At 39.4% G+C, this 24,652-nt stretch overlaps 1 protein-coding gene across 3 annotated transcripts in view; it reads left to right on the top strand.

Annotated features, from left to right (window-relative positions):
- Positions 1-24,652, top strand: part of MPPED2 (metallophosphoesterase domain containing 2) — a 170,764-nt gene that overhangs the window by 39,108 nt on the left and 107,004 nt on the right. For all 3 annotated transcript variants that reach the window (XM_039221149.1, XM_039221150.1, XM_039221151.1), the window contains one exon: positions 9,887-10,068. In XM_039221149.1, coding sequence (XP_039077080.1) covers positions 9,887-10,068 — 182 coding nt within the window. The remainder of the gene's footprint in view (positions 1-9,886; positions 10,069-24,652) is intronic.

Below are 24,652 nucleotides of genomic sequence, written 5' to 3'. Positions count from 1 at the left end.
CTCTTTCAGAAAGGGATAAACATGTAAGGTAAAATAGTTCTCTTTATTATGAAACAAGTCCCCGAGTAGTATATATTGAGTATGAAAATTATTGTATTGGATTCACTTTGAAAGGTTGTTAAATGTTGGCATCATGTTAAGTACCCTTACAAACAAGCATCTGTTTTGAAATGTACTAGCAAGATGTCCCAAATGTAGCAAAAATGGCCTTTCTGCCTTAGGCACGACTGATTTTTTGAAAGCAAGTCAATCAACCCGACCCAAAGTTGGAAAAAAAATTACAGATCATTAAAACCAACTGAAATGACCACACACTTTAAAGAACGCCTATTATCCATGCAAATATGAAGCTACCTGCACTTCTGATCAGCACAATTAACTAAACAATGAATTCTATTAACAACTACTTGTGAAGTGTTAAGCCTTACAAAACTTGGCTTTCAGGAGGTTGGAAAGGTAGAGAAAGACAGTAGATTTTGTTTTTCTTTGGCAGTTTTAATTAAAAAAAAAAAACTTGTTTAGTCAGTTAGACCCAATACCTCCTCATGAATGTCTCCTGCAACATTTAAAAAATTAAATGCATGTGTTTTTGATGTCCCTTAATGTTCTTTCTACTGGACTGAGCCAGATGAAGTGTTTTCAGGTAGACCAGTATTTGAAAAGGACCCACATTTTGTTCTTGAAGTTGTAATTGTAATTATTGATTCAAAAAAAATCCGTGTGCTCCATTTTAGGACAATCTGCTCTTACATCTGGGTGTGTTGTGTTGTGTAAGAGAAGGTTGTATAGCTGGGGGGTGGCAGAAGGACAGAGCAGATGCTGAGCAGTCAGCTTGGGGCAGAGCCACCTACCAGCTCTGTGCCTTTGCCAAATTGCTTAATCTTTCTGAGTCTCAGTTTCCTCTTTGTAAAATGGGAGAAAGATGGGGCCTATCAGTCACAAGGATTAAATGAAAACAATCAGTGATACGTGTCACACAGTGCCTGGCTTCTAAATGAAGACCATTGTCATTGCTCCTCATTAGAATTGTTGTTATTTTCAACCAAAAAGTTTTATGTCAGTATCCAGATGCCCTCATCAGTCTGGGCGGCTGTAACAAAGACCATAGATTGGGTGGCTTAAACTAAAGCCACTTATTTCTCATAGTTTCAGAGGCCAGGAATTCCGTGATCAAGGTTCCTGCCCCTTTGGTTTCTGGTGAAAGCCCCTCCCTGGTTTGTAGATGGCTACACTCTTGCTCTGTCCACACATGGCTGAGAGAGAGATCATCTTTCTCCAATGTCTATTTATGAGGCCACTAATCCCATTCATGACCTAATTATCTCCCAGATGCTCTATCTCCTAATACTAACACATCAGGGATTAGGGATTCAACATATGAATTTTAGGGGAGGACACAAAATTCAGTCCATAGCACCAGATCAACGATGAAAGTGTGGACAGGATGGAACCACAGGAGACTTAATAGTGTAGGATACTGTGGTTCATCTGTGGCTCCTTCTCTGACCCTCCTTTGCAGTATACGCATGATGATTTCATTTTAATATCATCACCAGATTTCTGCTGCTATTCTTTCATACCCTCTCCTTTCTGTCTTTCCATCTTTCCATCCCCTACCCCCACCTCCTCTCACATCCTGCATCGAGCCTCAATTTTCCTAAAATCCTGTTTTCTTTGTGGCCCCCTGCACCTCTCAGTGGGTAAGGGAGAAGGATGTTTTCCATGGCCTTCAGGGATGGTCCAGGCCCCACCATCCATCTGACTCTCCGTGGTCTGGCTTCCGAGCGCAACAGCCTTTCAAACGTTCCACTGCTCACTGTCTTGGTGACTGCTCCAGCCACCCCTCTTTACTCTGAGATCCCTACACATGCTGAGTACTTCCACATTGTTCCTTCTGGTGCCTGCACAGCCCTTACTTTCTGCCTGACTTTCCAAATCCTATGCTTGTTGTAATCCCAATTCAAATTCCAGCTTCAGGTCACTCTCCTGCTTATTTCTGAGCCTAAGATCGATTGTCCTGGGCATTTGAAATTGACATACTACCTTGTGTCCTCTGCCCATCGTAATGCCCTCTATCCTTCTTCCTAGCCCACACGCAGTGCCAGTCATTTTCTCCTTTACTCCACAGCACCTCACGCAGCCTTGATTATAACACCTTGCACACAGTTGTGAAAGTCACCTGTTTAAATGGTGTGAAATCCTCAATGAGCAGAAACCAGGCATGCCAGTAAGCATTGGTGAATAAATGAATGGACAGATCAACCGCAGAAACCATCCTTATTGCTTCTTTGTCCTTCCAGAACCTATCATAGTACCAGGCACACAGGTAGATGCCTGAGAAATGGTTGTTGACTGAATGCCTGACTGAATGTGAAATCACGGGCACTCAAGTCAGTGTCATGTGCCTTCTTTTCTCAGATGCAAGGCCACTACCCAGACCTGTAAGCCATTAGATTAGAGAAGAAGGAAACATATAACTCTGGGTAGTACATCCAGTGAGATATTTACGGTCCAACAATATGCCAGCCAAGAGGCTTAGGTGGTTCATACCATCACTAGCCTGACGGGCATGAAAACACCTGGAATGGCTCTGGTAGAAAGACCATGAATTCGTATCAGATGCAGTGCTCAAAGAATTAAATCGTTACCACTTAATATTCATTGAATGTCAGCACTGTACTTCTGTACTAGGAAAAAATAGACGAGACATAGTTTGTGCAGTGGGCTTTGTTAGCTATAATTAGTCGGTGATAGAACAGTGTTGATACAGCATTTCAGCAGTTAAAGGAAAGCAGTGCCCTTGGTACAAATGTGAATATATTTATACATCTGGTTCTGTTATGCTTACTTACTGTGTTTCAGCACCGTTATTGTTCCTGGGCATGATGGCTAAACTAGGAGAATTTCACCAGCTCATAGTTTTACAAAAATGAGAACAGCCCCATTTCTGATGCAACTCCATTATATCACATGACTTTTAATTTTTGTTTTGTTGTGGTAACAGGAATTCTGGCTTTGTTCTCTTTTATACTAGATATCCCTGTAAGCTCTGTCTACAGTGCTACATTGTGGTTTCGCTTCTCTTCCCATATAAAGTCCCGCTATTTTGGATTATATTTGGATGGATCTGGACTGTATTTATCTTTGCATGGTCTGGGAAAGCAGAGGAGAAAATTGCAAAGAGAAGGGACATGTTTAAGCTACTTAAGAGATTGAATTACTTCTGAAGCCTTAAGTAGTGGTGTAGAAATTGTGCAGCTAATCATGTGGGGGTCATTGGGTCTTGCCCCTCTTTTCACACTTGAGGAAGAGGCTGCAAGAGAAGTGACTTGCCCAGGGTCACATAGCTAAGTGAGATGGGTAAAAGTGCAGGAGCTCCTGGACTCCACAAACAGGGCTTTTTAAAAACAAACAAACAAAAAAACTAAAAAAACAATGAGGCTTATCTGTCAACAAAGGTAGTCCGTTTACAGAGACTACCTGTAGGTAGGTAATCAGTTTGCTCATTTGGCATGACATACCTGAGAAGGAGGAATACTTTTAATTTCTGTCAGTATTCTAAAAAATCAAACTTTTATATTACTCACTTCCCCAATGTACTGCAATAGGCAAATTTTTTTTGAGGTTTTAAGAGATTCAGTTTGACTGGATAAGTTAACATGAGAATTAAGGGGTCAGTATACACAGTACTAAAACTTGGATATTTTCAACAGTGAATTCTAATAAATTTGATTAGGCTCTGTAGATATTTTTGTATGTATGTATGTATTTACTTTTGAGAAGGAGAGTGAGCCTAAGTGAGCAAAGGACAGAGAGAGAGAGAAAGAATCCATGAGGTGCAGAGAGAGAAGCAGAGAGAGTGAGGAGACTGGAGCTGGGCTCATGTTCATCTGGGCTCAAACTCCCCTAACCGTCAGATCATGACCTGAGCCGAAGTTGGATGCTTAACTGAGTGAGCCATTCAGGCGCCTCCAGACTCTCTGGATCTTAATGGTACCAGAGTTCAGGTGATTTGCTAGGATTTTGTAACTTTTATCTTTTTTTATTCTCCAAATGCCAGCATCTTTCTAAGCTTTCACAATTAGTGGATGGAAAGAGAAACTGGAAGTTAGGAAATCTGAGTTCTAGTTCTTTATAGTGGACACACCTTTAAATTGTAATAGGTATCTATTTATTTTAATATGTTGAAAAATAAACAACTTTTAATATGTTGAAAAATAAAACCAGAATATCTAAGTTATGAATTCATAAATGATATTGTTTAGGGTAGTGCTTTAAAAAAATGTATAAAAAGGATAAAGTGCTTAATAGAAACTAAGTGGTGGCATACATGAGTAAAGTAGACCATGAAGACAATATTCAAAGAAATGAACAGTGGATTGGACAATCTCTAAAGGTTTTTCCAATATAAAATTCTGTGATTCTAATAACTTACCCTTGGTATTTATTGATTTATTGTGAATATTTATTTTGTTTTGGAGAGAGAGAGAGAAAGACAGAGTGTGAGCAGGGAGGGGAAGAGAGAGAGGGAGACACAGAATCCAAAGCAGGATCCAGGCTCTGGGCTGTCAGCACAGAGCCCAATGTGGTACTCGAATTCATGAATGCGAGATCATGACCTGAGCCTAAGTCGGACACTTAATTAGACTCTGTAGACTCAGCCACCTATGTGCCCCTACACCTGGTATTTAGATTTCATTGTTTGCTGGCAGGTTTTGCATATCTTTTAGCACAGAGTGTATCAGGGTGAATGGTGTAACCTCTCACATATATAACTTTAGCTTTCCTGCCACCTTAATTTTCTGGGCAAAAAGTGAAAGCTTAGGATCCCATCGGAAAACTTTAGATATCCAGTCAGTGGAATGAATAACAGCATCAGGGTTTTCAAGTGGAATATGGAAATGGCAAAAACATTTGATTCCTGTTAAAATGCTTTGTAAGGGTAATATTCTATTCTCACACAGAATTATAGGCTAATTGTGTACACAAGGCTTTTACTGCACACAATGTCTAAAGAAGAAATCCATGTCATAACAAACGACATGATAACAGTTTTTATGAAGATCTATCAATAGGGCTTGCAACACTGGATGAATTTGTTATTGGGAAAAATAGCAGATATTGTCTGAAAAGTATCCCATAGTGGAAGCAGTAATATTACCATATGTTTATGGGCAAAAAAACTCTAATGTGCAAGACTGGATAAATGAGAATGGTTTATTTGTTTGAATATGCAATGAGATACATAAGCATTTGACAGTCAGGCTTCAAGAACAAGATTTGAGGCTTGGTACAAAAGTTGGAAACTGAATTAGAGAAAATGTTCCGACGATAGTTCCTCTCAGAAAGACCACCAGTGTGCCCAGCACTGTCGTCTTTCCATCGCAGCCTTTGATTCCCAGCTCACTGGCCCGTTAATTTATAGGCCCACAGATTGGGCCACTGCACAGGGAGGAGCTCAGACCAATAAGATCCTATTGAAGAGGAGACCAGTAGAACTCTGAAGGCGCCAGAAATCTTATCATCCAAGGGAACATTGAGGAAACCAGGGCTCCTCAGTAAGAGTAGAGAAGATATTAGATTAGAAGATGCTTGTCCTCACATATTTGAAGAACCATCAAAGGGAAAAGGGTATTGGATCTTACTCTCTGGTTTTTAATTTAATTTAATTTTATTTTATTTATTTTATTTATTATTTTATTTTATAGAGAGGCGAGGGGGAAGGGCAGAGGAAGAGAGCAGGAGAATCTTAGGCAGTCTCCACGATTAGCTTTCAACATGGAGCCTGACATGGGACCTGATCCGACAACCCCGGGATAATGATGGTAGCCAAAATCAAGAGTCAGATACTCAACCGACTGAGCCACCCAGGCGCCCTTATTCCCTGGTATTTTAAATGCAGAAGATTAAGATTAAAGAAGAAAATAATAGGAAGGAAATAAATGTGTTTATTGACCGTGGGGTATGTGCCAGGTGTTGTGTATGTGACCTCCTTTAATGCTCAGGAAGTTCTTGTGTGGTAGCTGTTCCCTCCTTATAACAGAAGAGATGGAGGTAAGATAAACTAAAAGATGCTGCTTCTACTAATAATAGCAGAAATATTACTACTTCATAAAAAACAAAAAACGAAACCTTACCCACTTACTGAGTGTCTGCTATGTGTCAGACTATTGTTAATGCTTTGAGTACATGATACCTCTTTATCCTCACAGCAATCCTATGGGACAGGTATTATTTTTATATCTATTTTATTGGCAAGGAAACCAAGCCATAGGTGTTAAGCCCTTTGTATGGTGTCACACTGTTCATAAATCTGGAGTGAGATTCAAAGCCAGACAGTCAAGCATGCTTCACTCTTATGTCATCCGCCTTCTTTCCTTCCTGACCATGTGCTATGTGCTAGAACCAGTACTTGACCGTTTAAATCCTCACAGCAACACAGCAGATTAGGCTGTTATTATTCCCATTTTACAGATGAGGAAAAAAAAAAATGAAGCCCCAAAGAAGGAAATGACTTGTCAGGAGCAAATAACTCAGCCAGCATTGTTGGTTTTCAGGCTCTGGGCCAAGTCGCTTTGGATCGGGCTCTGCTTTTTGTGCACTTGCAGAGGGGCAGACCTTGGATCAGAAACTTTCATAAGTGGAAATATCGGAAACAAGAATAGAGGTCCCGGGGAGAGGAGGCAACCCAGGAGCGCTTCTTCTCTGAAAACCGTGGGAAGAAAACTTGTGTCAGTTAGGCAGGGATTAGGTAGAAAGGGTTCAAGCTTCATAAACAGCATTGAACCCGATGCCCACTAAGGTTTTGTCCGGCTCTGGGATTTTATGATGCTGTGTTTTCTTCTCATCTTCCCATGTCTTCTTGTTTTCCCCGGGGTGTACTCAAATGTATGTGCAAGTCTCACTGTGATATTTGAATCTGGCTCTGGGGGTTAGATTGCCTTGGTAAGATACTCATGTGCTAGGATACTTGACATGATGCCTTAGGGGAAATGTTCAATCATTTGAGAAGTCAGTAGCATAAACAGTAAGCAGTAAAAGTTAACTAAGAGGGAAAATGTAGTCTGAGGGTCTTCACACAATGTGAACAGGTAGATCTTCTAATGGTAGTCACGGTCTCCCTCAGACATACTTTTGTAGTGAAAATAGTTAATGGCCTTGACTTTTATTTTCAAAGCATTTACCAAATGCCCAGTTTGGAAATAGTAGTGTCCCAAGGGTTGTCTCAACTTTAATTATATCTGCTGCAACTTGCCTACTCTACTAGACATCTTATTTTCAACTCTGAATGTTTTTGAGTGGAAATGTCTTCCTTCCTATGCATCCCCCCCTCCCCCAGGTGATATTTATCACGTTATCTTTAGCATGGCTCTGACATGCTGTGCTGTCTTATCTCCTGAAACCATCCCTTGCTTTCTTTGGAGTCTTGTGGGTAATAAAGGACATCAGTATCTCTGGGTCAGAGGATGTATATAAATTTTGCATTTGCCTCTTTATGCCTCTCACTTCCTCCAAGCCTCTCCCTTGAATCAATTCTCCATATCTCATGGGGCGCCTGGGTGGCTCAGTTGGTTAAGCGTCTGACTTTGGCGTAGGTCATGATCTCACGGTTCGTGGATTCGAGCCCCACGTTGGGCTCTGTGCTGACAGCTCAGAGTCTGGAGCCTATTTCAGATTCTGTGTCTCCCTCTCTCGCTGACTCTCCCCTGCTCACTCTGTCTCTCTCTCTCTCTCTCAGAAATAAATAAAACATTAAAAAAAAAGCTATAAAAAAAGAAATAGGGACTATGTCTATAGGTTAGCATTAGGATGAGAACTGGAAAATAAAGATGTAGTTTTGTAGATATGTGTACATACCTACGTATATATATACGAATTTATTCAAATATTGAGAAGTTCAGTGGTTGATATTTATTTAATTTTCATCCAAATGTTGGTAGATTAAGTATCAATGTGCACAGTCCCATTCCAGTGAGGATCTTAATGCTTGACGTGTAAGGAGAGTGTTACCTATCACTTTAACTTTTCACTAGCAGCCTGCTTCAGAGAACAGTCATTCATTCTCCAGGGAAACTACTTTTAGAAGACAGGAGATATTGATGAGACTGGAACCACTCAGACTGAGTGTAATAGAGTCTCTGTAATGGAAAGGAAGACACCAAACATTTTTATATATCTAAAAAAAGTCAACAGTGGATATCATCAGAAGGGTTTCCAGGTTACTCATGAGATCTCAGTGGATTAGTGAATAGTCTCCATGGTAATAGCATTATTAATTTCTAACCTTTACAGGGAAAATTCATTAATTTTTTGCAGAAGCTAAACTTTGTTTTTGGGTTTCCAATTAGACCTGCTGCATTAACCAGTTCACGGTCCATCCTCTCTCCCCCTTCTCTCTTCTTGCTCTCCTTTTTTTCTTACTTCTTTTCCTTCTCTTGTGACAAAGAGAAAATTACGTTAAAAAATTAACCATTAAAGAAATGCCACCAAGACTGTCCAGGTTGTGTATTGATGTCTTTATTCTCTTCACTAAAATTGCCATTGTTAAAACAGATAATTTCTTTTTAAAAAGAGGAAAAAGAAAGAAAAATGAAACAAAGCCTGTAGAGGCAACACATACAAGGAATCTTGTGTTGAGCTTTCCGTGTGTTCCCTGCTGCATGTTAACGATCAAGGGCGGGGCTGTGACATGAAATATTGTTCCTTATTTAATGTTTCACACTCTAATCTCCGCACTGCATATTTGCCTCTTTTGTGACCTTCTCTTTGCCTTTATAACTGCTTCTTTTCATCCATAATCCAAAATAAGTGTATATTCCTACAGAGAAATTAAAGGAAGCTGTCAGTGTAGAGTTAATATAGTTAAAGCATCCTTAACTCTGCTACAAACCCCTTAAATAATTAAAACTGTATGCTTGAAGAGCCAGATTTGCATTTCTTTACCAAGTTTATTTAGGACACTTTGTTACACTCAATTAAATGAGACTGTTCTGTTTCATTTTCTTTGCTTTGGGTTGATCATTTTGCCTTTTGATTCTTATGCCCTAGTGTAATTTCACAGTGCTTAGGTCTCTAAAACTATACATATATTAATGCATATGTAGATCTATACACACCCATTAAAAGGCTTACTATTTGTACTGAATAGAATCTTTGCCCAAGGCATTGGAGCCTTGAAACACATCTAAGGTATAACTGGGACTGCAGATAATTCATTGTGGTAAAGAGCTTGACAAAGTTCTTTTAACATTCGGTGTTGTTTTTTTCTTTCAGTCCTGTTATTTTGACATCACCTTCTCTCCCCACAGTTTGATTTGTGAATCACTTAACAAAAACAAGAAAATACAGGTGTTGAATGGTTGTGGAAAGGAAATTAAGTATAAGAACCACCTAGATCTCTCCACCTCTCAGTTGGCAAAGCATGTGCAGAGTGTTCTCCATAAATTAGTTCATTGCTTAAGTTATGCATGTTTAAGAAGGAATAAATGTAGTTATCCATTTCTTAATGAGTAGAGGGATCAATTGGAGCATGATGAGAGAAAATAGCATAATTTAGCTTCCCCAGTTGGGGTTCGATATCCCTAAACTTCACCATTAATCACTTTACCAGTTTCCTGGGTTATTTCTGATCTTACATGTAAGATATTCTTTCCTTTTAATTCTCCTACCAGGTAAGTAAGCCCTTTTGAATTTGCTCAGTGGAGTTGTAGATGGGTGATACTTTCTCCTTTGTACCCCAAAGTCTCCCTGGTTACAACGGTCCCTTCTGCCTTTGCATCAGTTTGTCTGGGCGCGTTCACGGATAACAGTCAATATGTATGTGCAATGACAATTACAAGGGTTCTAATATACTTAACTGTTATGGGATCTGTTATGTCTACTTCAGGGTCGACCCCATCCCATATGACACTCCAAAACCAGCGGGCCACACGCGGTTTGTCTGCATCTCAGACACACACTCCAGAACAGATGGTATCCAGATGCCTTATGGGGACATCCTTCTCCACACAGGCGATTTCACCGAGCTGGGACTGCCCTCAGAGGTTAAGAAGTTTAATGACTGGTTAGGTAAGGAATGATTGTGTTCTGGTGCCCCCAATTAACCTTTCCCATCTGAGTGTCACTCACTGCGTCCTAATTGAATTAGAGCACTTGGAAGCCAGCTCAACCATTTCTCGTATGATATGCGGTGGTGTCTAGCTTTAATCCAATTCTGTTAATTAAAGATGAATTTTTAGATATTTAATTTTACTGTGCATCCTTTCAGTGCCTGGCCTCAGCGGCTCTGGGGCAAAGGGACGGAAAGCTTTGAAACCCATCTCATCTCACTCATGCTGCTTTAATGAGGGCATTCATTGGCACACATGAGACCTAGAATCATATTTTTAATTCATTGGCTCTGCAATCTTTCCCAGATATTATGAGCAAAGATGTATAAATGACCTGCTAGTAAGAGAGCATTTCTAAGAAATGAAGGAGGATGTGAAAGTCCTTATATGAAGGGAGGGTCCAGTAGTGCTGGGTAGCAGCTTTCCCTAGGGAACCAGAGGGTGTCCTAAAAGCCCTGAAAAGAGAAGATGGACTGCTGTAAAGCTCCCAAGAAGTGGAAAATGAATCCATCCTACATACACTGAGGAAAGGATAATGGCAACTTCGTGGTTCCTGTAGCGGCACCTGCAGGTCGAGGTTATGGAAAAATATTGGCTTCTGGGTCAGGCGGTTGCCAAATATTAGCATTACAAGGAAATCATGGAGTTATTCATAGTTAGATTAGATGACACATCTTTTAAATAATCCTCTTAGATGAGGGAAAGAAGGCAGGGGTTCTGAGATTTTAGAATCTCTGAAGACAATAAGGCATTATATAGTAAAGAGCAAAAATCACTCTGGAAGAATAATGTTATGAATAATACGTCAGCCAATAAAAATTACTCAGGAGATTTAAGCAGAAAGTTTAAAATTCATTTTCCACCAAAATAAATTGAGGCAGGGGTTGAGAAAATTTTAAATAATTGATGAAATGATAAAACGTATTTGTTAATGGAAAAACAACATTCATTAAAAACAGTTAAAATATTAAAAAAAAAAAAATAAGCCTACCTACTAACATAACTATATTGAGTTCTCCTGTGACCTTGCAGATTTATCCACATTTTATGTAGTTGACATCAGAATACATACGTGCTCTTTTACTTCTAGCTATTTTCATTTAATAGTATTGACATGATTTTCAATGACTGAATAATTTCCATGTTCATCCTTTTAAATAGCAACATGACATTAATATAGTTCTGTGTGTTTATTTAAGGAGACATTCCTCTAAAAATGAATATTGAAATTGATAATTTTTTCTCTGATAGCTGGCACTGAAATTTGCATTTTCATTTGTATATGTCTTTTGGCTTCTATTGATTTATTTCTTAGAGTAAAACACTGTAGGAGTTAAATTACTAAGTAAAAGGACATGCAATTCTCCGTGGTTTTTGCTGTATGTTGGCATCTTGCTTTCCAAGGGGATTGTAGCTCTGTACTTCATTAGCAATGAATGGATATTACCAATTTCACTATGATCTTGGCAGCACTGGATATTGGAGCTTTATATTTGGTGCTCTTTTAATAGTTATTCTATCATCTCAAACAGCAGGACACCTTAACATTCAGCATAATCTCATTCTTATATGTAACTCAGAATACAGAGAGGTTATGTGACTCTCTGAATCTCCTTGTGGTGGAGTTGGGTCTATAATCCAGATCTTTTCACTCATCTTTTGCATTTGTAAAATTGGCTTTCAAGTAGATTATCTCTTAATTTTAGCAATTTTTATTTATGAACTGTTAGCAGGCAAAATTACTTGAGGTTGAATTTTGACAGTTCTAAACTGTTCTCTGAAACAGACACACAGGAATGATCTAGCTGCATTGACCGTGTTGATTTGTAAAGAAAGGGAATGGATCTGTGGGAAGTGTTTACAGAAATACAAGACAGGATAGATCCTGGTTATAATCTTGTTTAGCCACTGACCTTGGGCAACTGAGTTAACCTCTCTTTTCCCCTTGGTTTCCCTCTGCAGAACTAAGGATTAATACTACCTGTCTTTCTGGATTGTTGTGCAGATTAATCAGTAAATGATTGCTGCTAGTAAGTTTTTGTGGGCCATTAATAACTGAATGGGGAATGTGGTGAATGGACCATCAACAGATATTTAAAGGGTAAAAACAAGAAGAGGTCAGAGGAGTTATTTAGTAGATTAGAAGTAAACACTGGGAGATTTTATAAGGGAAAGTACTCTGTAAATGGAAATGTGCCGTAACTAAGGAAATAAAATGATAAGGAAATAAAATGATAAGGAAATAAAATGCTGAGGCCCATTTGCACGATCAGTTCCTTGTCTTCTCATGTTGCCTCTAATCTCCTGAGGCAGAAGAGGTCTCAGAAGAGGCTGCAGAACATGAGGCCAAAGGGAGCCCATGGGCTGTGGATAAAGTTGGAATCCCACAGGGAAGGACCAGAATAGCACAGTTACCCCTGCAGCCTAGGGTGCTGTAAGAATGAGAGATGATATGAGATTACACTCTGCCACTTGGCTCAAGGGAAGCCTCTCACCTGAAAAAAGTACTGCTAGCAACAGCTGCCAGACGACCTAGCAGAGCAGAGTCAAGGGTCACATCAGTCTAGAGCTTTTGTCATAATAGAGCATCCAACTTTCACTGGCATGGCTCATTATAGATCTTGGCAGGCCCTTCAAGTTCAGTGAACCTCTAATTCATTTCCATCTTTCTACTCGAGTCTACCTCAATGATTGGAAACAACCCGACCATCCCACCAGCCTCCCTTATTCTCCAACAGGCTAATCTGTTTCTACTACAAGGCCAAGCATTCCTTCTGTACCCATGTCATGCCTCTAAGGTTGTAAATGTTCTCCCATTTTACAGATGGAGAACCTGAGGCTCAAGTGGGTTATCTTACACACCATCATTTAACAGATAAGAAGCTTAAGAAAGATTAAGAAATTCACTCAAGTTCACTTGACTAGTCAACCTGGGGTTGTCTGACATCAGAGTGTGAGCCCTTTTCTGTTACTGCTGTGTGTTATTAGGAGTAGGCTTTTGAAGCAACTGGTAAGCTTGCACTTTAGGCTTGAACTAAAACACAATAGTGCCTAGCAGTTTCATTTGGAAGTTGAGTAGCTGTTTGACCATGTGCTGTTATTTTGAAAGATGTATTTAAGTCCTGCTTGTCTTGAATCTCACTCTGACCTACCAGCTGCAGGGCCTGAGAATTTCCTGTTGGTTCAGAGATGATGGGTCCTGGTTAATTTGTACATAGGCCACCTGGCAGGTGTAAGACCCAAAGTTATTAATACAAAGTGATTTACAAGGTAAGCTAGCACAGCCCAGGGTTTTAAGAAGATAGAGTTCAAACTAGGTACAGTCAACCTTGGAAAAGCAGTATGCCATGTAAGGATAACAAGCTGCAGGGGAGAGCCAGTTTTGAATTCCCTACTTTTGATAAGTTGCTTAAACTCTTGAGACTTGATTTTTCTCTTTTGTAAAATGGGTGTAATAATAATATACCTTATGGTGGCTGTGCATATGCTTGGCTTTGATAAGGCTTGGACCATTCTTTTTTTTTTTTTTTTTTAATTTTGTAATGTTTGTTTATTTCTGAGAGAGAGACAGAGACAGAGTACAAGCACGGGAGGGGCAGAGAGTGAGGGAGACACAAAATCTGAAGCAGACTCCAGGCTCTGAGCTGTCAGCACAGAGCCCAATGTGGGGCTTGAGCTCACAAACTGCCAAGATCATGACCTTAGCCCAAGTGGGACGCTCAATGCATTGAGCCACCCAGGTGCGCCAAGCGTGGATCATTCTTAACACAGTCCTGGCCTGTAGACAGCTTTCAACAAATAATGCACAGGAAGACAACAGAGCCAGAGACAAAATATCCAAAAATCAGAAGGGACTGGCACCATGGATTTAAAAAGTGATTTAGACTATAAGAGAGAGCACCAAAGAGTATTAAGAGTAGAAGCTGAAAACAAGCCTCCCTTACTGGACTGAACGCTAGGACTTTTAGAGCCCTTAGAGGTCCTGGCTCCTAATTTGAGAGATGTGGAAACTGAGGTTGGATCACATGAATTACCCAGGGTCACTCAGAGGCCACATGGGGACTAGAACTTGAATGGGGAGAGGGGTTGAACTAACATGTATTATCTATGAGTAGTAGGGTCTAGACACTATACTTGTTCTTCAATCCCTAATTACATGTATCGTTTATACAATCCTCACAATAAGTGATAAAGTAGCTTCTATTACTTATGAGTAAGCTATTAGTATATTAGCTTCTTTATGAGGAAACTGAGCCTTTATGAAGTTCACTTATCTGTGATTATGATCACAGCAACTAGGAGATAACCTCAGGATTTGAGCTTGAGGCCATCATATTCCATTTTCTGAGGGTTTCTTCCTGTCATTCTCTATTCACAGTCTGGGGCTTAGGATCCCTGCTTGGGGGACCATATCTTGGGTGACATGGTGGTTCTTTGAGTAACCACCTCCCTTAACACATGTACGCACACATACGGATGCTGAGGGTCTAAGGTGGGCTTATGTCACGTTAAAACAGCCTCTGTATGTGAGCTGGCTGATAGGAGGGTGTTGTGACGTGGGGAAGGATTCTTACTGTTTGGTGTAGACAATTCTGATGGCAGTAACTTACAAGAAAGTAAATATCCGTAAAGAATACTGAAGATGCAGCCAGTCACATAAACTCCAAGGGATGTCTAAATTATGTTGTGACATTAGCATTGCATTGCACTCATTCAGTCCTTGAAATAAATAGCCACTGCCTGGAGCCTGAAAATCTTTTCTTTTGTGGGCAGGTCTTTCCCACTTAGGAGCAGTTGAATTCAAAAACACCAGTGTATTCTGACAGCTGCTGCTATTGCTCCATTAGCCCCTTTCCTCTGAAATCTCTGCCACAGGTTGGAGAATGAAACTTTAAATTTCTATCTCTGCCACCCTGAGGGAGCCACCAGAATACTGTTTTTCACTTCTCCCAAGTCTAGCAGATCAGACACCCAGTCCTCCATCTCCCAAACCACCCACCTTTCTCCCTATACTTATCTGCTGCCGTCTTCAAGGGAACCAGCCCAGGGTCAGAGAGACATGTGGCTTCTTATTGCTGGGGACTGCAGGGTTGTGGGAGAGACAGATACATACACCTTTCCCAAAGAAACTCTTTTTAAAGTGATAGTTAAATCCTATTGTCCCATTACTATGTTAGGTCAGATACACTACAGGCATGTCACCAATGAATAGACTTTGGTGAGCTGAACTGAGAATCTAGCTGCTCAACCATTGTAGCATTTTCTTTTTTATCTTCGCACAAACGCCTGCTAATCACAGACTTAGCTTAAAAATAAACTTGCAGCTATAAAATACTTGCTAGTTACAGTGTTATAATTTTTATTGGTAGTAAATTCTGAACCACTGATGTGTGTGCCTAAAAGTACATTTCGTGAGGCTTTGGGCCACGTGTGGTCTCCCTTCGCTTTGCCCCTGTGTTCTTCCAACCTGTGCCTCTTTGATATTCTTAAATGTTCTTCACTGTCCACTCGATTTCATCCCTACTGTCCTCCCCTCTTCAGGATAGTTTGGGTAGCCTTCTTCTCAAATATGGTGTATGCACATTGCACATTCATGGTTGTTCTGTAATTGTTTACTGATCTTTTCCCTACTAGACACCCAGTTTTGAGTAGAGGGCCTAAAACCTAGTGCACAGAAGTAGTTGTTGAATCATGGAGTTAATGTATGAACATAAAGGTGTGAAACTTTTTTTATGCCTGTACTTTTTGGCTTAAACTTTAAAATTCTGTAGTTCTGTATGTAAAGTGTCTTTCCTTTCCCTTCCTTTTCTTTCCCTTTCTCCTCATAGTATTTGTAATAACCGGTTCACTCTTGTTAATGATCTTTCTATAACTGTGCAGCAATATTTAGAAAGGTTTTGCTGTTGGTTTGTTTCCTATTATAATTAGACAGAGGTCTTGGGTGGCCTATTCTCTCAGCCAAAAGTTTACATAGAACAGCTTGTCAATCACAATCCCTTTTAGGCCAGCACCAATGCCATGTACTTTACATTATCACTTTTCCTCCGTCTTGGTGGTTATATAATAGCTTTTAGCTTCAGTTTCTTTCTTTCTTTCTTTTTTTATTTATTTCTGAGAAAGAGAGAGACAATATGAGCAGGGGAGGATCAGAGAGAGAGGGAGACACAGAATCTGAAGCAGGCTCCAGGCTCTGAGCTAGCTGTCAGCACAGAGCCTGACGCGGGGCTCGAACCCACGAACTGTGAGATCATGACCTGAGCCGAAGTCAGACGCTCAACTTACTGAGCCACCCAGGTGCCCCTAGCTTCAGTTTCTATAGGCCTGAAAAGAAGAGTGAAAATGTTCCCAAGGAAAATCTTAAGGAGGTTATTCATATTTGCAGGAGCATTGTATTAGACATGGTTGTAACAGAGTGTGGCTGTAACAAACATGTAAACGTATAAATTGATTTTGCTTCTTTCAGAAGAATCCTATTGGGAGACTATGTCCCTTTTCCAGTGATCTTGCTCTTGGCCCAGAGTTTTGGAGCTGGTCTTTAGGAGAAATTTTCACAGTCTGGGTGGTTATTAATTTTATTCTTATAATACATTGTAATATGTGCTCATGCCTGATAACTTAGAAAATAGAGATAAGTGAAAGAAGAAAATAAAGTTGTCCATGGCCAGAGAAACTACTGTTAACATTTTAGTGTGAATCTTTATAGAATGTTTTCTATTGGTATTTACACACACACACATCTTTTACCAAAACAGGGATTTATAGGAGTAGTGTTTTATATTGTGCTTTTCATCTTAAAATATCACAAACAACTCTCTATATCAATAAATGTGGCTAAAATACTTTTTCCCACCCAAAAATATTTTCTATATAAATACGATATGCATATAATATAAAAATTCAAGTGTTTGATGTGTGCAAAGTAGAAAACATACATCCTGTCTTGAGAGTAATGACTATTTGGTCATGGAATTTGAAAGTTTTCTGCTTTCTATTTCTGTTTTGAATATTCTCAATAGCAGCAAATATTCACTGTTTAAGAGCTTTTTGTTTAATGACTATTTTTAAAAATTAATAGAACTGTGTATATTATCCTGTAACTTTAAAAAATTTAACACATTGTGCTCTGTATTAGCATAGTGTTCAGCTGTGTGTCTGCATGCGTTCTGGTTTATATAGCCAGATTTTATTACGGGACACCTAAGAGGTCTTCATTCCTCTTTTTTTTTTTTTTTTTTTAATTTAGAGAGAGAGAGCACAAGTTGGGGAGGGGACAGAGAGAGAGAGCGCGAGAGCGAGAGCGAGAGAGAGACAGAGAGAGAGAGAATCTTAAGCAGTCCACACTCAGCAAGAAGCCTGAACCAGGGCTCTATCCCACAATGCTGAAATCATGACCTGAGCCAAAATACAGTTGGCATGTATCCTGTTATGTGGTATATGAATGCATGTGTGTGTATTGAAGTATAAATAGTATGGTATAGAGCTAAGAGTATGAGTAATGGATTTTGTCTGCCTGCATTTAAATTCTGATCTCAACATTGTTAATTCTGTGATCTTCAATTCATCTGTAAGAAAGTTTATATCTATATCTGCATGTTTATATCGATATTTAGTATGGCCAATCTACAAGCATTGTTGTGAGGTTAAATTACATAATGGATACCCAATGCATACAGTTAGTGAGTGGTCAGTAAGGGGCGCCTGCTCTGTTACGTTACTCGGCCAGCCATGACTTCTTCCTGTCTTGTTGGTGGGTTTCTCTTAGTCTCCACGAGAGCAGAACTTCAGGGAATGTGGCTTTAGAGTCTCTTATGCCCCAGTGACCTGCTGGCCTATGGCCCATTCTGCCTGTGGAGCAGAGGAAAGGGTGAGCACCCTGGCCTCATGTGGTCACCAGAAACCTGTCTCCCTTACACACACCCACACCCAGCACACGCAGACATCTCCTTAGATTCTAATTACCTCTGCACTACACACCTGAGGGGCCAGGCCTTCCCTTTCCGTCTCCTGTCATCTCCCCTCTGCCCAGATCTTTTATCTGGCACACGCCCTCTCCTCCGCAGTGCCACCGCCCCTCCTTCTGGGAACCATTCCTATGCACTGGCTCTTATTTCACAAACTCCAGCACACCAGGCTTCAGCCAGGTTATTGACAGCAGATTTCAATTTACTGTTTAAACTCTTGCACATAATGATTTCTAGGTATGGTGGTCACATTTAAGGCTTCTGATTTTTTTTTAAACAATACAAAATTTTAGGAACTGGAGCTAGTGAAGTGGGTAAGTTGAGATATACCATTTGCAATAAAAAATAATGGTGTGACATAGTGGCAACAAAATAAGTCTGGGAATATAATGTACAACATGGTGACTGTAGTTAATAATACTGTGTGCTCTAGTATAGTTATATAGTATAGTGTGATAGAGTCCAGTGTAGTATAGTATAGTGCAATACTATATGCTATAGGATAGTTATATACAAGTATTACATATTTGAAAGTTACTAAGAGAGTAGATCATAGAAGTTTTTATCACAAGAAAAAAGGTTTTGTAACTATGTGTGGTGACAGATGTTAGCTAGACTTATTGAGGTGACCATTTTGCATTTTACACAAATATCAAATCATTATGTTGTATACCTGAAGCCAATATACTGTTATATGTCAAGTATACCTCAGTTTAAAAATAAAAACAAAACAAAACAACGGTGTGACACAGTGCCCTCTAATGAAGTCCCTAGCAGTTCCCAGTGAAAAGTTTCAGAAATGATTTGAGCAGGGGAGCCTCATTGGAATGTTTATAGAGATATAAGTTTATTACCACTTAATAGTCACATCCAATAAAGTAGTTTTCTAGGAGGCCTTAAGAAGAACAAAAAAGAGGCTTTTCCCATGATTTACAGAGCAAAATGAGCCAGAAAGTTCCTTAGAGCCTAGAATTCCCTGATTCTTATTGTTTAGAGTTTAATAACAAAGCAGTGTTTTAATCTTTAGCTTGCTCACAAAAACCAGTATCTGACATCCTGTACTCTTTAGCTTTTGATTCATAATTTGTTTTTCCCAGTTATCATTCTAAAGTCATTATTTATTTAATAGCTTCTATTTTAAGCAATTTATTTAGGGTTTTTGCTTTTTTCCCCTTAATATAAGATTGTAGGGTTTCAAAAAGTTCCTATACCTTGCTTATATATTCTATCATGTGGATATAGACATTCTGTTTTCTGTCTGTACTAGTGTATTTGCTTCACCCAAATAACAGTTGATTAATGTTTATTATCTACTTATCCTTTTTTACACTGAAGAATCTTTTTTCCCTAAAGTGAATTACGTTATGTTATAACATATGAAACGTTTTTTCAATAAGGATAAAATTAGTTTTAAAGCACAGTTCAATTTTGATATAGAATTAAGAAGGTTCTTGGGGGGGAAATGAACCCAAACAACTGAATATGCTCAAATAAGTAAGATTGGATTTTGTTCCATTAGGAAGGATTGTTAGTGACCTGAAGACATGATGACGAGGTCATTTGTGATCTGTGTGAACCTAATTCTCTTTGTTATGGCCAGCCATTTTCTTAAATTACATTAATTATAATGCTTCTAATTTATATGACATTCTTCTTCCAAAGGACTCAAAGTACCTTTGAGTATATTAGATCATTAATGCTTATAATGGTTCAGGGAAGTTGATATGGGCAGACAGTATTGCTGATGTCTTGCTGATGGATGGATGGAGATCCAGAAATGTGGAAAGACAGACTAGGGTCATATTGTGAGTCAGTGTAGGAACTGGACATTGACTCCACTCTCCTCCAGCTTTCACTTCTCAAGCTTCCTGTTTTTTTCCTTTTCTAAAATAATTCCCCCATCTCTTAAAAAGAAACAGACATGGGCAGGACACATAGAGCCATTACTTCATCAGTTAAACAGAAAAAGCCAGGTAAACACTCTCTGAAAAGGGGGATTCTTTTTGTGTTTTATTGTATGATAACTGTATCACTATTTAAAATAAAAAACTTAAAAAGGAGTTTGTTGGAAACAAAAATGTCTCCAGCTTTTCCAAATCATCTGATCCAATAGCAGAAACTGAAGCCCCCAAATTATGTACACTTGACCCTAGAACAGCTTGGTTTTGAACTGCATGGGTCCACTTATATGCAGATTTTTTACAGAACTATAAATTATTTTCTCTTCCTTATGATTTTCTTAATAACATTTTTTCTAGCTTACATCATTGATAGAATACAGTCTATATTACATATAATACATACTAAATATGTGTAAATCAACAATTCATGTTATTGGTAAGGCTTCCAGTCAAGAGTAAGCTGTTAGTCATTAGATTTTCAGAGAGTCAAAGTTCTATGCAGATTTTCCACTGTGTGAAGGGTTGGTCCCTCAACCATTGCATTGTTCAAGGATCAACTGGTATTGCTAAATCCTAGAGGAGGATCCTTGCCTCCCAGAACATGAAGGGACTTTATCCTCAAAAGATTATTTCCATATATTCTAACTGCCTTCTAAGGGCCAGGTCCTGCTTTGTGGTAGGCACTGAGAATGCAGAAGGGAATGAAAGAGCAGATCATTTGCACTTGACATCCAGCCTCTGATTGTCAGTGTGATTTCCCTCTTTTCTTTAGGTAACTGGAACTCAGAGAGCTTCAGTATCTTACCCAGTTTTGCATAGATTTGTTAGTGGAAGGCCCAGGACTAGGGTCTTTGTTTTCTACCTGCTGGGAGGCCATTTGTCTTCCTGTGTTAATTCTATGTATCAAAATCTGGGAGGTTCTTATTTTTTGTGCTTTTTATTTATGGAGCTGAGTACTGATTTTATCTTGATCTCTCTCTCTCCCTCTCGCTCTCTGCAGATACTTGCGTGTAATTAGCGACTAGGTCTTTTGCCATAGATTGTAGAAGGTATAATATCTCAAAATATATCTCAAAACAAGTATTTCTCAGATGAATTAATATCTTCTCCAAATATTGCTCATTCTCCTGAATTCCCCTTCCCATTTGCATTACTGTTAACCCAGGCACCTAAAGTGTTTTCTGGATATCCACTCTGCCTAAAGAAACTGCCGAGGTCCAGCCTGCCATTCATCTTTCTTGGGATCAAATATGAATAATAACACTCAGTTATATCACTGAACACTCACCATTGCCTGACTCTTTACAGGAATTAACTCATTTAATTTTCACAGTACTCAAGTTGGTGGGTGCTGTTATGACCATTTTTATGGATGCAGAGATGGAGCCCAGAGCCCTTTTTCATGAGGTCTCCCACCAGACTGATATTTCATGGAATATATTTTAGGAACCGTTAACCTGATGGGATGCAGTCCATTGTGATATTCAAGGCTCTTCATGACTGGTGTAATCTATCTCTCCAGCCTCATTCCCCTCCATACTTCACTCTGTCCTCTGCTTAGCTCTTTGGGCTTCTGTCTTACCATTTTCTCCCTAGCTCCCACTCTTCTGACCACAGCACATTCTGGTCCATGGTGTTCCCACCTTCAAACTTTGTACTTAACAGTTCCTTTGGTCTGGGGGGTCTCTGTTCAAATGCCACCTCCTAGGGAAGATCTCATTTTCCCTACTTTCGTGTCGTATTTATTGTTCTTCCTCCACTGAAGGCAAGCTTCATGAGGGTCTGGACTTGTCTCGTTTACCACTGTATTCTTTATATCTACAATAGTTCTGACATGTGGGAGCTTCTCAGAACATGTGCTCTCAGGGAGCAGATACATGAATGAAAGCAAGCTCCATGAGAACAATGGCCATGTCTCTTTTGCTCCCTGTCACTGATGGGGTCCCAAACACGGTGCTGGGTGTGTAGTAAGCACTCAGTAAATTTTTGCTAAATAACTGCATATTTGTTCCTGTTGGTCCCACTACCTGCCAGTCTTGTTCCTTTCTTATGTGAGCTCTTATTCATTTTTTAAGGCCCAATTCAAAGGTTACCTCTGTTGGGAAACTTCCCTGCTTTCCGAGGTGGTAGTTATCCCTTCCTCCCTTCTATACTGTGTTCAGACCCTGAGCACATACTACTTTCAGCTTCCTGTCTTCTCTTTTGATTATGAGTCTTCTAAGAACACACTCCAGTGGAATCTTGAGCTCATAGGGACTTCTTGATAAAAGTTTGGTTTTCTCCACTTGCTAGTTGTACTTCAATGAACAAAACGTGTTGCTTTCCTGACCTTCAGCCACCTCTTCTCTACAACGAATGGAAATAGGTACATCCTCAGAAGATACGAAGTGCCATGTAAATGTTAGAGATGATCATTTTATTAACATCATATCCCTCATCGCCTTATGTTGCAGTCTCTGAATATATTTCCAGACCCAGCCACAGGTTTCTGGATAAGGACATTCATCCTTATACTAAAGTGGCCCTTGGAATGGCTTTGAACTTGCTGATACTACATAGATCACTTCCACTTTAGCTCTCATACCTCCTCCCAGCCTGCCTGCATATTGTTTCCTGGAATCTTGTTTCCAGCTGTCCCCTGGGTTTTCGAATGTCATTTTCCTGGCCCTCCAAGTGGCATGGAGAGTCAGGTCTGCTTCTGGTCTATTGCTGCACACACTAATTCCTGACGTTCCCCCAATACCCCCTCCCCTTTTGACTGATAAATTTTCATTATTGGTTTTGCGTGAAAGTCTTCAGGGTTCCACTCTGCCTGACCCCTGTGGTCACTTAGTGATTACATGCGCCAGCTGAGGTAATTTATTCACTTTGTTTTGGTGTGAACATGTCCCATGGGTCTTGTAACTGCTGTAATCACTTGACCCTAGTGACTGTTAAGTGCTTTAAACACAGTTATTTTAAATTTATAATTGTTTTCATTAAAAATCCCTTATAGTAACTTAACTGACCTTGCTGTCAACATGGCATTATATGCAGGGGGAAGAAATGAAAATATTATGATGCAAATAATATAGTACTCATCAGAGATACGCAGCAAATCATTAGCTCACCCTACACATGTTCGCTTGGAGTCGTGCAAGGAAGATGAAAGAGAGAAGGACATAATGGCAGCCTGGCCCACGTAACTCAGTACGGCCATTTCTGCATGCAGGGCAGGTCACTAGTCTAGGGAGCAAAAAGTAGAGTGGAGTCCAAAGTGAAGTACCGGAAGGCCCATTAATGTATAAACAACTCTTCTCACACCCATGGGTGGCCCCAGTTGTTAATCGTATTTTAATTAATATTTTTATACTTCTTACTTTGAACCTAATTTCAAGTTTCAGAGAAGTTGCAAGATACAATGAACTCAAAAAACTAGGTTTGTTTGATGAAAGGCTGCTAGACTGCTGCTGGACAGAATGTGTTAAATACGAGATAAAGCGTTTTGATAACCTGGTACTGGAAATTTGTACACTCAGATTCTCTGGGTATTTCTGGCCTGGCTGAGTTAGTCCTTGTGGAAACTTGAAGGCACATTCCAGAGCTGTGGGTTGAAGGATTCCTTCAAAGACAGTTTGTTAGTAGGCATTTATAGTTTAGCCTAAAATGGGAGTTCATTTCGGAACTCACAGATCTCTCCACCTGGTTTTGTTTTTGTTTATTCTTGTTGTTTATCTATTTTATTACTTAGGGAAGGAAATAGGAGTACTTTTGCACTTACAGTTAGAAATATTTCAGGTTTTCCAATATGTTATTCCTTACTGGGGCTGCTGCTTGCCTATGAAGTACTTTTGTACCAGTTGTAAAGAGTTGTCTCCTGGACCTGATGAATACATGTTTGTTGAATGGCACACAGCTCCTACTCACCTCTTTGGTTGTTGCTCTTGTGCAGTCAGCAACTTTTGCAACCATATACAGCAACCTTCAAGTGGTCTTCTGTTTTGATTTGTCTCCAGAATCAACAATCTTTTTGTCTGTTTTTTTATTACATATCTTTTATTACTGCTCTTATGCTAGCATTTACTTTTATTATCACCTTGTGATGTTTTAATATTGTAATATATGCCATTTTTATGTACACATTGAAATGAGATATATAGAGCATTTGATTTTAGCACTTGTAATAGTCTGTAAAACACACACAATTGTCTATATATATGTAACATATATATATAAAACACAAAACACACATATATAAAACATATATATATATATAAAGTTCTTTTTTTATGTTTATTTTTGAGAGATAGACATAGAGCATGAGTGGGGGAGTGGCAGAGAGAGGGAGACACAGAATCTGAAGCAGGCTCCAGGCTCTGAGCTGTCAGCACAGAGCCCAGTGCAGGACTTGAACCCACCAACCGTGAGATCATGACTGGAGCTGAAGTCAGGTGCTTAACCGACTGAGCCACGCAGGCATCCTTATGTATAAAGTTCTTAATCAAAGTGTCTCTTTCTAATTTTGAAAATTAGATTTTTACAGTGTTCCATAAAAGAATTACACTGGGAGAAAAATGACTTTTTTTTTTATTACATTGCCTGTATTTCCTAGCTCTTTCCACATCTGGAGTTTGTTTTAAAGCCCTATTTGGTATATCCAAAATGAATAATTAAGTAGCTAACTATCACATGCATTATTGAT

Source organism: Hyaena hyaena, unplaced genomic scaffold (genome assembly GCF_003009895.1).
Source record: "Hyaena hyaena isolate Hyena2069 unplaced genomic scaffold, ASM300989v1 scaffold_953, whole genome shotgun sequence".
Classification (NCBI taxonomy): Eukaryota; Metazoa; Chordata; class Mammalia; order Carnivora; family Hyaenidae; genus Hyaena; species Hyaena hyaena.
The sequence above is the reverse complement of the archived record's forward strand: the minus strand, read 5'-3'. Positions and strand labels throughout refer to the sequence as shown.